General features: G+C 50.4%; 1 protein-coding gene across 1 annotated transcript in view; it reads left to right on the forward strand.

Annotated features, from left to right (window-relative positions):
• The first annotated feature begins 601 nt into the window (after positions 1–601).
• Positions 602–13,502, forward strand: part of LOC144268950 (antigen WC1.1-like) — a 48,795-nt gene continuing 35,894 nt past the window's right edge. The window contains exons 1-3 of the mRNA XM_077824320.1: positions 602–686; positions 7,909–8,223; positions 9,868–9,876. Coding sequence (XP_077680446.1) covers positions 623–686; positions 7,909–8,223; positions 9,868–9,876 — 388 coding nt within the window. The 5' untranslated portion in view covers positions 602–622. The remainder of the gene's footprint in view (positions 687–7,908; positions 8,224–9,867; positions 9,877–13,502) is intronic.

The following is a 13,502-nucleotide window of genomic DNA, read 5'->3' on the forward strand; positions in this document are numbered from 1 at the left end:
AGGTCTATTAGTTGGACAACTGTCAATATTACAGGTGGTGCTGGGTAATTTATCTTGTACAACAGCTGATCTGAGTGACACAAACTGGTTGTAGTAACATGTCCTTGTCTACAATTGGGCATGTCCTATACTGGGAATTGGTCTTGTAATGATCACCTTTGGCACAGGGGATTTCTTCCCTAGTTTATAAAATAACCTGCCTCTAATCTCTCTCAACTGATGTCTAATACAATATAGAATCTATGAGGGTGAGAAACAGCTTAGATACATACAATTTGTACAGCAGTTTTTCTTCCCGCACCAGAGATGGGGTTAGCCGATGATCTGAGGCTGTGGTAAACCTGACGTCAGGAGGGGGCTCATCACTCATATATGGTGATGTTTGTTGCTTTTGAGTTTTATTGGATGTTTTAGCTTCATACATTCACAGATAAAACCACTGATAATAACTAAAAAGGCAGATGGGTTTGCTATTGGTTCCTTCGCACAGCTGATGCCAGACTCTGAATCTATATATTTCCCTTCCACTGCTTTGTTGTCACTTGTCAGACACAGAGGAGCCCTGGCAGGTGTTTAGGTGCAGCCAGTGCAGTGAATGAGGGGACAGCAAGTCAGGCTGGCAATGAAGGGACATCTCTCCACTCCGGTGCTGTGGCTTCTTCTCCTCACAATTCAGGACATAGCAGGTAAGTCTCCTCTGTGTTTCACCAGGGGAGCTGGGTTAACTGGAACTAGGGTGGTAACTTTTACAGTCTGCTTTTTACCATCCATGTCTGGCTTGGAGGTTGTGACTTTTCCTTTTGGGATTGGACCTTGCCACTGTTACCGAGGCTTTTACTACTTTGAGATTGAACTAATACAATGACCTCTGTGTGGGGCTGCACCTTAAAACCATTCAGAGAACAAAGCTGGTGCAAATGGCAGCGACTCACTGAGCAGCGCATCTGGCTGGGAGCATGTTACAGCCATTCTGCAGGGTCTGCACTGGCTGCCCAGCTCTGGGTGGAGGTTAAGGCGTTGGTGATGATTTATAAAGTCCTAAATAAATAAAGTCCTGGGACCAGCCTCTCTGAGGGATCACCTCTCTCCCTGTGCCGTATGGCCAGAGCTGTGGTCAGCAGGGTACCCGAGCTTGTTCCCCCTTTTATAAAGGAGAGGGGTGGCTGGCAGGGTGCTCTCTGTGGGGGCTCCAGGACTCTAGAACTTGCTCGCCCTTTGGGCCAAAATAGTGCAAATTTGGTGATGACCTTTTGGGCACACTGCAAAATACACTTGTTTGAGGGGTGGGGGTTGGGAAGGACACAGGCTGTGCATCACATAATGAGAAAGGGGTGGAAGGAGTTTCTGTAGGTGTCTGGCTAGCTGAGTTCCTATTGAAATGGTCACTTATGCTGCTGGAATTTGTGTGTTATCCATGCCATCCGGGTGCCTAGAGCCTTGGCTAGGTGTCACTTTAGTGTTTTAAATCCCAAGAAATACATCAATAATTTGGGATCCAACAGAAATGTCTGTTGGTCCAGAATCCAACAGCTCCAAGGGCCAAGTCCTGGCTCCTCACTCCCCTATTCACTCACTGAAGCCAGGAGAAGTTTTGCATGTGTGAGATGAGCAGGATTTTCCCAAATAAACCCAGAGCTGATTCCTGCCACAGAGGGAGTGAGGTGGTGTGAGGTAGGGTGCAGTGTGCAATACCCTGTGTGCGTGAGGGTACTGGAAGTTCTGCCAGCGGGAAGATTTATGCTGTGGGACCCCTGCTTCCCTCCCTCCCTCCCTCAGGGTTTCTGCTGGCACACAGAAGCTTTGAATCCGAGCTGGAGTCTAGAGAAGCCCGACCAGCACAAGCTGATGGCAGAGGTGCTGTATCAGTGCCTCTGTCATAAATATAAAGGGAAGGGTGAACCTCTTTAAAATCCCTCCTGGCCAGAGGAAAAAATCCTCTCACCTGTAAAGGGTTAAGAAGCTAAAGGTAACCTCACTGGCACCTGACCAAAATGACCAATGAGGAGACTTTGAAAGATACTTTCAAAAGATGGGAAGAGGGAGAAAAACAAAGGGTCTGTGTCTGTCTGGGTGATGCTTTTGCTGGGGACAGAACAGGAATGGAGTCTTCGAACTTAGTAAGTAATCTAGCTAGATATGCCTTAGATAATGATTTCTTTAAATGGCTGAGAAAATAAGCTGTGCTGAATAGAATGAATATTCCTCTCTGTGTGTCTTTTTGTAACGTAAGGTTTTGCCTAGAGGGATTCTCTATGTTTTGAATCGAATTACGCTGTAAGATATTTACCATCCCGATTTTACAGAGGTGATTCTTTTACTTCTATTAAAATTCTTCTTTTAAGAACCTGATTGCTTTTTTTCATTGTTCTTAAGATCCAAGGGTTTGTTCTGTGGTCACCTATGCAAATTGGTGAGGATTTTTATCAAACCTTCCCCAGGAAGTGGGGTGCCAGGGTTGGGAGGATTTTTGGGAGAAAGATTTTTCCAGACAACACTTTCCTAATAAAATAAACCCAGATAAACATTTGGTGGTGACAGTGGAAGTCCAAGGGCAAAGGGTAAAATAGTTTGTAGCTTGGGGAAGTTTTAACGTAAGCTGGTAAAAGTAAGCTTAGGAGGTTTTCATGCAGGTCCCCACATCTATACCCTAGAGTTCAGAGTGGGGAAGGAACCTTGACAGCCTCTCACGGCCACATTGGTTTCATTCCCTCAAGGCTGCCCCGCCCAGGGCTGCTCTCCTTCCTCCAGCACAGAGGGGGCTGCAGGCTCTTTGCCAAGCTGTTTCCCAGCTCCAGGCAGACTTAACACTAATGGGGGGCCTAGACAATGTGTTACAGCAGCATGTGCTCGTCAAATGCAGGGAGTGAATCTGGCCCAAAGATTCCAGAAATGATTAAATATAGGATTAAAATCAAATGTGAGACCCAGATATAATTTAAATAATACAGTGATTGGAACCTGTTGGGCTGGTATTAATAGCATGAGAATGATCCAGGTGTTTGGCAGGGGAGCGAACGCCTCAGCAGTAGCTGTTTCATGGGAACCCGATGTGCTGCTGCACCAGCTTGAGAAACTGAAGTTGAAGCTGATAATGAGAAATTTCATTCTCAATTATTGCATTAGAGTAAAAACAGCCCAAATGTATATTTCACAGACAGCTCAGTAACTGTGTGGTGATTAGGGACCTTAGACCCTGAAAATCCTGAGCAAACCAAACCATCTAGCAGGTTACTTGGCGTTTATATTTCAAATTCCCAAGAAGCTGAAATATAATGTGCTGGGGCTAGAGCCCATGACAGAGCTGTACATGACCAGAAAGCAGAGAATTTTGTGGTGACTCCTGGGCGATCACACTGGCATTGCAGGAGGTGGACAATTGTTGCTTTGTGAGGAATAAATTACGACATGATGGTGGGACAGTGTCATATAGTGATGCCAAGCACATGTTCAGCTCAATGCATTTTTGTTGGATTTATAAGCAAATGTGCATCATCCCGTAGAAATTTTTTATTTTCTATGGGAAATTTGAGTTTGCTTCGCATGACGCAAACACAGTGTTGCAGGGGAGTATACAGGATAGGGGATATCACCATGTAGCTATTTTCCCTTTTCCTCAGTGCCCCAATCCCCCTCCATTAGCTCTGAACAGAGGCTTGGACAGTCTTTGCCAGAAGATCATTGTGCAATGCACCCCATATTTGTTACAGTGATATTATTATGATCTGATTATGACATAATTATGATGGATTTTATCCTACATAAGTCATGTGAGGTGTCGTTGGAAAAGTTATCATTTGCTGAATATGATTATCCTATTTGCATGCATTTATTCTTTTTTGTATCTAAAGTTATGAATACTGACTATGTATCTATACTTCACATGTAGTTACACCTGGGTAACACCCACTAGACAAGATGCTTTCAGTCTAGATAGTGGGTGGGAAAGGGCCTATTCAGGTTAATGGGCCATTCGGAAAAACAATAGGACTTAGGAGAAGCTTATTCTCCAGCTGGTGAGCCCTTCTGAGAATGCTCCAGACAGCCTGTAAGTAATGGCTGCTATGACTCTACAAAGACATGTGACCAGGCCACATGATGCTGGACTCCATCTTGGGATGTCAGTATTTTTCCATAAACTGGTCTGGGAACCAAGCTTTGAAACAAAGGGTTTGCACCATAAGCAAAAGCTATATAAGGCAGGGAGTGACATCATTTGTGGTCTTCACTCCCCACACAATAAGACTCCTGGAAACTCCTGAGGACCAAAGACTGAACTGCGGGAAGTGCTGGACCCATGCTAAAGAGATTTCTAGCCTGTGTATGAAACACCTGGGGATTCCAAGCTGCAAAGCAAGTGTAGCTTGTGCCTTAAGACTCTGCAGCCTGTTTGTATCATCTCTTAGGGTAAGAATCTGCTAATTCATATCCAATCTATCTAGTATATTAAACTTAGGTAGCATTTTTGTTTATTTGCTAGGTAATCTACTTTGATCTTTTTGCTATCACTTATAATCACTTAAAAGCTATCTTTCGTAGTTAATAAACTTGTTTTTGTTTTCATCTAAACCAGTGAGCTTTGACTGGAGTGCTTGAGGAAAATCTCAGCTTGGGTACTACAAGTGTGCATTGTTCTCTTCACATTGAGGGAGAGGTGGACCAGGTGTTAAACCCATATACTGGTCAGATTTGACCAGGGCAGGATGGTGCTGCTCTGGGATCCTAGGCTGGGAAGCTGGTGATTAGAGAGCCTGTATGTGACTACAGCTGGGTGTGTCCCTACCTGTATGAAAGCTGGTGAAAGCGCAGGCTGGAGGGCTTTGCAGTTTGTCACCGCAGTACAGTGTGAGAGGGAGCCCAAGCTGGTGCATCAGGGGGCTCAGTGATACCCTAGTTCCAGGTGGCACCCCGCGGGGAACCCATCACAATAGTGATTCACCATTATTGATCCACCCCAAATATGTGGGCTCCAGGCAAACATTATACAATTCTTTGGGATCCAGGCAAACAAATAAGAAAATATCAGGGATGGACAAAAGCCACAGATTTCACTCCCAGACCGGGATCTGAATTTACCCAATGTTCAGAATGCTGGGTGGGGACATTATTCCAAGTTGGGCCCAAGTGGTGCAAGCAAGCATACGATAGCAGTATGTAAATGTAACTGTTATCCTGAAAGGTGCTAATGGCTGCCATCACGGGGTCTTGGATCAGAAACGAATCACAGACATCATGACAGCTAATGGCTGGACCAAGCACACTCTATTAGGCTCATTAGACAGAACCATCAAAATCCTTTATGTAGTAAAAAAATCTCCAGACACTGGGGGCTATTGCCCAAGTCACTGGCCACATGGTCAGGGCAGAGCTAGCCAGGGGTTTCCCTTGTTGCCAATGCAGGGGCCAGGATATTGGTGTTGGACTATGTCTGTTGGAGGGAGAAGCCAGTAGAAGGAGTTGTGACTGCGATCCTAGAAGGGAGCAAAGAACCAAAGCCTGTTGGAGCTCGCTGGAGGTGCAGGCTGGGGATTTCTGAGCATTGAAACTGCTGGCTGTTGTTAGGTTCAACTCTATTTAGGGAAACAGAACTCTGTGTGCACTTAGCCTTGGGTCCTACCACAAGTGAACGTCACTGAGTTAACTCGATTGAAAAAAGCCCCTTTTTTCCTAGTGCAGACCAGGCCCAAGGGGTTTTCTTTGTGACTCGACTGAACAGAGCAGCTCCTAATAACCTTCCCTATGGATTGCAGCAAAGTGACTGTTTTGTATTTACTTGGCATTGAAGGAGCAGGATGGTCTGGCCACGTACTGGTGTGAACTGCACCGTTCTCTGAGCTCCATGGAGGCTCCTTAAACATGGTGTCCCCAGCTCAGCCATCCACTGCTGCAACCAGCCTGTTCCATGGCTCACAGTGGAACTCTGCATGTAGCTGTAGCTTCTAGGAGTAGTAATGATGCCTGGACTTGCTCCCAGTCTCAGGAACAGTCCAGGGTCGTCAAACCCTGTCCTGGGGGCCAGTTCTCCCAGGCAATATCTGAGGACTGTGTGGCAGGCAGTGGCCCCACCTCACACTCCTAGTAAACTGTCTCTCTTCCAGCAGCCAGCTTTGCCTCTCCACAACCCCCAGAAATGCAAAGAGGCCTAGAGACAACTGAGGGCAGGGGGTGAAACTCAGAGCAACTGGGAGAAAAGCAGCTTGCAGGGAGTGGGGGCAGAGTCTGCTCCTCATCTGGGGAAGGAGCAGCCTGTACGTGCAGGGCAGAGAGGCCAGGTAGAAAGGGGAGAAGAGGAGGGGGAAGAGCCCAGGGGAGGAGGGTGGGAAGAGACCAGTGGAAGAGGGAAATGTGTGGGGCAGGTGGGGAGAGGAAGCTCCGTTAGGGAGCACAAGGCTGTAATGCCAAGCGCCACAGAACAAAAATTGCAAGGTTAAAAAAAACATCCAGTCTCATTTTTCCATCTGTCTTTGGACTTTAGAATCCCCGTCTACACCTCTGCCAGCGCTGGGGTGAGAATCGCAGGCTGAAAAGTCACCCTTTGTGCACCCGAACTGCACGACTCCCCCTGGCTGCTCAGCTGGAGACTGCACTTACCCTCCCCTCACCCCTGAGACGGGGAACTGCCCTCCATTGCCCAGCACTGCCTTCGCTCTCCCCTCCTGCTTCAGTTCCTCTGACAGAAGAAGGGCTGGCTGGGAAATAGCTTGACAGCCACTGAGCTAATTGATGCAGCATGGTTCATGCTCGCACACAGAACTTCTGTCACTGGTCAGGGGTGAGTTACAGACAGAGATACTGGAGACCTTCACACTGACATCAACCATTCACATCAGCTATAATGTCACCGTATCACAATGGGATTGGTTTAGCCTTTTGCAAATAGCAACACTTCTCTGAATCCCCCCACCCCACCCGCACAACTTCTCTGTCTGAGGCTGTTAAGCACTCTCCTCACTCTAGAGGCCCCTCCTCTTCCCTTGCCTCCTTCCAGCCTCCTCTTCCAGACCCCCTCTTCCCCTCTCCACCCTCCCTCCTGCCCCCTACTACAGTCCAGATTCTTCACCCCACTACTCCCTCATATCCCTCTGCTCCAGACCCCCACCTCCCTGCCCCTCCACTCCCCTCACCTCCCTCCTTCCTGCCTCCTTCTCCAGACCCCTCCGCACCCTCCCCAGCTCTCCCTCCTACCTCGCTCTAGACCCCCTCCTCTCCCTTCCTCCTGACCCAACTTTCCAGGCCCCCTCCCTTCCCCTGGTCCCCTGCTCCAGACCCCCCACCCTACACTTTCCACTCCTCCTTTCTGCTGACATAGCACCTGCACCCCATTCCCTTGCAACCCCCGAATCTGCCTCCAGCCCCCAAGTGCCCTGCTCCCCTCACTCTTCCCCTCCTCCTTGCACAGGGTCTCTGCTGCTCATCACAGTCCATGGGTTCTGTCCAGTCCCCTGAGCCATTCAGGGGAAGCCACGTACCCTGTGGGCTAAAGTCTCACTGAAAACAGTGGTAGGTGGCAGCCAGCTTTACTCAGGGAGGCCTCACTCCCACATGCTGACAGACTGTAGGGAGATGGCGGCACCTCGCTGACTTCAGCCCCAGTGACAGTGACAGGAGATGGCGCCATTTGGAATAAGGGAAACTCAGTGAGTTGGCGCCTTTCATCGTGTTCTCACGAGACATGTAAAAACACCCCAAATTGCCAGAGTGGGGATAAAATGGCGAGAGCTACAGCAGTGACAGCCCCGAGTGGGAGGCCCTGAGACAGGATCAGGTGGAGTCATGAGGCAGCTCTGGGCATGTCCCATTCTCCTGGCTCTGGGCGCGGATCCCCTGCTGCCGGGCATGGACTCTGCTGTGATAACGCTGGGGAGGGGGTTCCCTGCTCACTCTGACCCTGCTCTGTGTCTCTCTTTGAAGGTGCCGACCAGCTGAGGCTGGCGGATGGACGCAGCCACTGTGCCGGGAGAGTGGAGGTTAAACACCAGGATCAGTGGGGGACGGTGTGTGACACCAGCTGGGACATGGAAGATGCTGAGGTGGTTTGTAAGCAGCTGGGATGTGGATCTGCTGTCAGTGCCCCTGGCCGGGCTCATTTTGGAGAAGGATCTGGACCAACTTGGCTGATTCTAGTTGATTGTGGTGGTGACGAGTCAGCTCTCTGGGACTGCAATCATGTAGGATGGGCTGCATTCCAGTGCTCTCATTCTCTTGATACTGGAGTGATCTGCTCAGGTAAGAACTCGGCCAACTTGCCCCTGTAGGAAACTCCCCATGAGGGAGAAGGGACTGAACACAGTGAGTGACATTCCTGGTGACTCAGAACTGGACTGTGCCCTGCACTGGGGTCAGGGTGGAACTGACCAGTCTCTCCCTGAGCTCCCTTGGGCAGACTGGGGATGAGCAGGCTGCGCCATCCTCTGTGCCACTAGCAGGGGGCAGCTGGGGCAGTTGTTGTGGGGTGTGGTGTTGGCCCCATTAGCAGGTTTGTGCTGATACATGCCTGGGTACAGCCGCCCAGAGTCTCCCCAGGGCTTCAGCAGCAGCTGCAACCCTGCCTGTGGCTGTGGGAGCTGGGACTGGAGCCGGGGGGTCGAGTGCTGTGGATTTTTCCCCAGAGTTCCCTGAGGCAGCAGGAGAGGAGCCCTGAGCCTGCACTTGGCAAGGGGGAGGGGCCAAAACAGCTGGGGTAGGTGCAGGGGGCAAAAACTGGCTATACTGCTCCACATGTCTACGCTCCTTCCCCGAATCCCCCTGCAGGGAACTCCCACATGATGCGTAGCTCTTTGCTCCACAGCCTGCCTAGCTGTCTTCCCATGCAGGGCGGGCTAGATTTACCCCCCAGCGCAATGTCATGGAGACTGCACCTTGATCCCTCTGCATTTGGGAATTAATGTGTATGCATAACCTGGCTTCATCAAAGCATGTGCAAGTAAAATGCCTGGGGACAGGGGTTTGCACAGCGTGACGAATGCACTGAGAGAAACAGCCCCTGAAGCAGGTAAGACTTAGGGTAAGACCATGGATCGCTACATCTGGCTGAACAGCAATAACGCCTCTTTGTTCTGATTAGCTCAGTTTGCACCTTGCTTCTAGTCCCTGATCACCACCATTGGTGAGGTCACACCTGAGCGCGGGGGTCAGTGCTCTGTGTGTCTCCCCCTCACATCCTGCCACTCACTTACTATCCTCATTGTAGGATCTCCAGAAACTGTCGAGAGTGTTCACCCCAGCTCTGTACCTTCTGGGCCCTGGCTGTGTCAGCACAAAGGAGCCACAGTCACCGTAAGCCCCAACCCTTCCCGGGGAAATATGCCTGGCACGGTGGTGGCCTCCTCAACGGGCTCTAAACGGGAGTAAACCCCAGCACGTGGAGGTGCATTTGTAACATTGACAGACCCTGATTGTTGGCAGGCAGGAATGACCCTGGGACCTCTGAAGCTTAGTGCTATGGGCCTCTACTGCATAAGCTAAAAAAGCACCTGCCTATTAACCAAGGCTGTAGCAAACTCATAAAAATCTAGGTGATTTCGGTGCCACTAGAGGGAGACCGAGCACCACACCCATCAGGCATGGGTTACGCATTGGCTCCCCTCTCAGTCCCTATGCCACTGGATGCTTGTAATTTCTTTGAGTTGCTTGGTGATTGTTTTTTTGGGCTTTCTGGCTCTTTAAGTGGCTTGTTGCTTGTTGGAGTTGTTGCTTGTTTGGGCTTCCCAAGTGGCTGCTGCTTTTTAAAAATTTTCTGCCAGAGAGCGTGATTGGCTCCCGGTGGCACCATCCCTCCAACCAAAAGAAAGGATCTGGAGGAGACTGTAGAGTGACAGTCCCAGGGCCAATGGGGAGAGGCCAATGCTCCAGGTGAGCCCGATTGACAAGGCACTACAGGTGAATGAGGGAAGGGAGTCAGGGAACCAAGAGCCAGGGCCAGCAGGTTCAGCACTGATGCAAGGAGCTACCAGGGCCGAGGGTCTCTTTCTGGGCTTCATTCTGGGTTTCCCACATAAAGTGAGTCCTGCAGCCGCAGTCTCTTAGCTGATCCTGGTGTAAGTGACTGAGCTGCACCGTCCTTATTTCCACTGTTTCTGTACCAGAAATGCACAAGCGCAGAGAGGAGCCAATTTGCATAATGGGAGGAGCCAAAAGCAGTAACCTGGCAGCCAAAACCCCCATTCCCTGCTGGGCCAGTTCTTGTCTCTTCAGCAGCTCTAGGATCAGAGGGTGTGTGTGTGTGTGTGTGTGTGTGTGTGTGTGTGTGTTGGAGGGGGAAAGGCACATGACCCAGATTTCTGCCACAGTTTCCCAGCCCAGCTCAGTCACATGGTGCAGCCAGGCCCCTACTCCCTGCATGGCGGCTACCAGAACCTGTGAGCTGCAAGCTGTGCCCCACGGGGAGAGGCAGGAGCAACAGATGGGAGCTGCAGGGAGGTGGGCACTGCTTTCTGGGAGGGGAGACTGAGGGCCAGGAGGGGGCCTGTCTGGAGGAGGGGGAATAACTTGAGCTGTTCTGGGGGTGGTCAAAAGTTTAAATTGTGCCCCTCCACCCCAGGGTGACCAGATAGCAAGTAAGAAAAATCAGGACAGAGGTGGGGGGGGAGAGAAATAGGCGCCTATTTAAGAAAAAGGCCCGAATATCGGGACTGTCCCAATAAAATCGGGACATGTGGTCACCCTACTCCACCCCCACACTATCAGCAGTTATGGGTCGTCTCTGCCTGGGATGGTAAACCCTGAACTTCTGGACTGTTTCCTGCTGCTTGGGGGATTTGGGAAGTATTCAGAGCGTGCAAAGGAACTTGACCGACTGTCTGGGAATTAGGCAGGCACAAGCAGTTCCCAAGGTAAATGCAGAATACACAAAAAGTGGAAACCTACATGTCTGAGAAACCCTCACTCCAACCATCCCAGTTACCCGGTTTTGAATATGTAACTCATCTTGGTACCAAAGCGACCGATGAGCCATATAAATGGAGTGTCCCTTCATGTTTAGTATTAATGACACTAAGCTGGGGGGAGAGGTAGATAGTGTCCAGAGTGACCTAGAAAAATTGGAGGATTGGGCCAAAAGAAATCTGATGAGGTTCAACAAGGACAAGTGCAGAGTCCTGCACTTAGGATAGAAGAATCCCATGCACCGCTACAGGCTGGGAACTGACTGGCTAAGAGGCAGTTCTGCAGAAAAGGACCTGGGGATTACAGTGGACGAGAAACTGGATATGAGTCAGCAGTGAGCCTTCTTGGCCACAATAGGAAACGGCATATTCGGCTGCATTAGTAGGAGCATTGCCGCAGATTGAGGGAAGTGATTATTCCCCTCTATTCAGCACTGATGAGACCACATCTGGAGTATTGTGTCCAGTTTCAGGGGCCCCAATACAGAAAAGATGTGGACAAATTGGAGAGAGTCCAGTGGAGGGCAACGAAAATTATCAGATTGCTGGGGTACATGATTTATGAGGAGCGGCTGAGGGAACTGGACTTGTGTAGTCTGCAGAAGAGAAGAGTGAGGGGGGATGTGATAGCAGCCTTCAACTACCTGAATGGGGGTTCCAAAGAGGATGGAGCTGGGCTATTCTCAGTGGTGGCAGATGACAGAACAAGGAGCAATGGTCTCAAGTTGCAGTGCGGGAGGTCTAGGTTGGATATTAGGAAACACTATTTCACTAGGAGGGTGGTGAAGCACTGGAATGGGTTACCTAGGGAGGTGGCGGAATCTCCATCCTTAGAGGTTTTTAAGGCCTGTCTTGACAAAGCCCTGGCTGGGATGATTTAGTTGGTGTTGGTCCTGCTTTGAGCAGGGGGTTGGACGAGATGACCTCCTGAGGTCTCTTTCAACCCTAATCTTCTATGATTAAAAACTATTTACCTCATAAATAAAGTATTCTTGCCCTGAACTTAGAGACATTTACACTTAACGAAAAAATTCCTCAGCACTTTAAATTTCATGCATGAATGCTCAGTGTGTGTTGTTCATTTGAAGTCTTTATCACATGTTGGCACCTGTCACGGAGTGTGGGGAGGTCAGGGTCCTGCACCCCACTCTTCCTGCGATTCACCGTGACTCTCATCCAGCCAGTAAAACGGAAGATTTATTAGACAACAGGAACACAGTCCCAAGCAGAGCTTGTAGGTAAAACTAGGACCCTTCAGTCAGGTCCCTCTTGGGGGCAGAGAGCTTAGACCCCAACCCTGGGGTTCCCTCCATTTCCCCAGCCAGCTTCAAACTGAAGCTCCACTGCAGCCCTCTCCTTCCAGCCTCCCCAGTCTCCTCCTCCAGCCTTTGTCCGTTTCCTGGGCAGAAGGTGTCACCTGTCCCCATCCCCCTCCCGGCTCAGGGTACAGACTCAGGTATCCTCCCTCAAGTAAAGTCACCGCCTGCTATCTCATCCCCCATGCAGATAGTCCCAGTAAAACTAAACGACATTCCCAGGTCAGTCCGCCCCGCTCCCTACAGGTACAGCGTCACAGCACCACACCTGGGCCTTGGCAGGTGTCATAGATTTACAGGATCTGTGCTATGCCCCAGCTTTTAAACAGTCCCTTGGAGGAACGCCTTCAGTGTGCCAGACCCCCAAGGGCCGCTCTCTTTCTTAAGGTGGATCACATGGCCTCAATCCCTCTGTGGCAGGGCAGGGGCATAAACCCGTTGGATGCCCTGATAAAGGGATGACTCCTCCCCTGTTTCCCAGCAGGGCAGCCGGATGCAGGGGCCCAGACACTCAGCAAGGAGCTCAGCTGCAGACCCTAACGAGGGCAGGCTCAGGGGAATCAGCTGAGCCAAGTGGAGCCAGCTGGGCTGGTGCCTGGGAGGAGATATAAGCCCAGAGATAGGCTCAGTGGGAGGCTAGCTAGGGGAGCAGATAGAGGGACTGCAGCTCTGTCTCTACCAACTACAGAAAGCCTTGAGGCCGGAAGACCCAGGGAAGGGTCAGTGTGGGGGATCGGTGTTGGGGGAATTGGGGCTGCGCTAAGCATTGTAAATGAAAAGACACCGGTGAAACAACTGAAAGAGGCGTTGGGACCCCTTCTTTGACCAGCCTAAGCACAAGAGCACAGGGATGCGAGGCCAGGAACTTGTGCAGACCCTGTGACCGCCTCCAAGACTGAGCCTCTGTGCTCCAGCACTCCTGTTTCACACTGTGAGCTCTGCCCAATGAGTCCAACTGAGTTAGACCTCTGCTCAGAGACTTTTCCATTCATCAGGAACCAGTGTACCTCAGCAAGTATCTGCAGTGACTCCAGGCAGCCTTTTCAAAACACAGCAGGATTTATTCGTCAACTGGAATACGGCAGCGGGAAGTCCTATGGTTAAGGTTACCATGTGTCTGGGTTTTCCCAGACATGACCTCTTTTTCTGGTCTGCCAACATCTGTCCGGGTGGATTTTCCAAATAAGAGAAAATGTCCAGGATTTTTCCAGATGTTGCAACTCAGAAAGAGCCATCCCCACACCCTGATTGGTCCCTCCCTTGGGCATCTGCACCTGCTGGATCCTGCCAGCCCCGGCCCAGCCTG

The sequence above is a fragment of the Eretmochelys imbricata genome, chromosome 1, assembly GCF_965152235.1.
Source record: "Eretmochelys imbricata isolate rEreImb1 chromosome 1, rEreImb1.hap1, whole genome shotgun sequence".
Lineage (NCBI taxonomy): Eukaryota > Metazoa > Chordata > Testudines > Cheloniidae > Eretmochelys > Eretmochelys imbricata.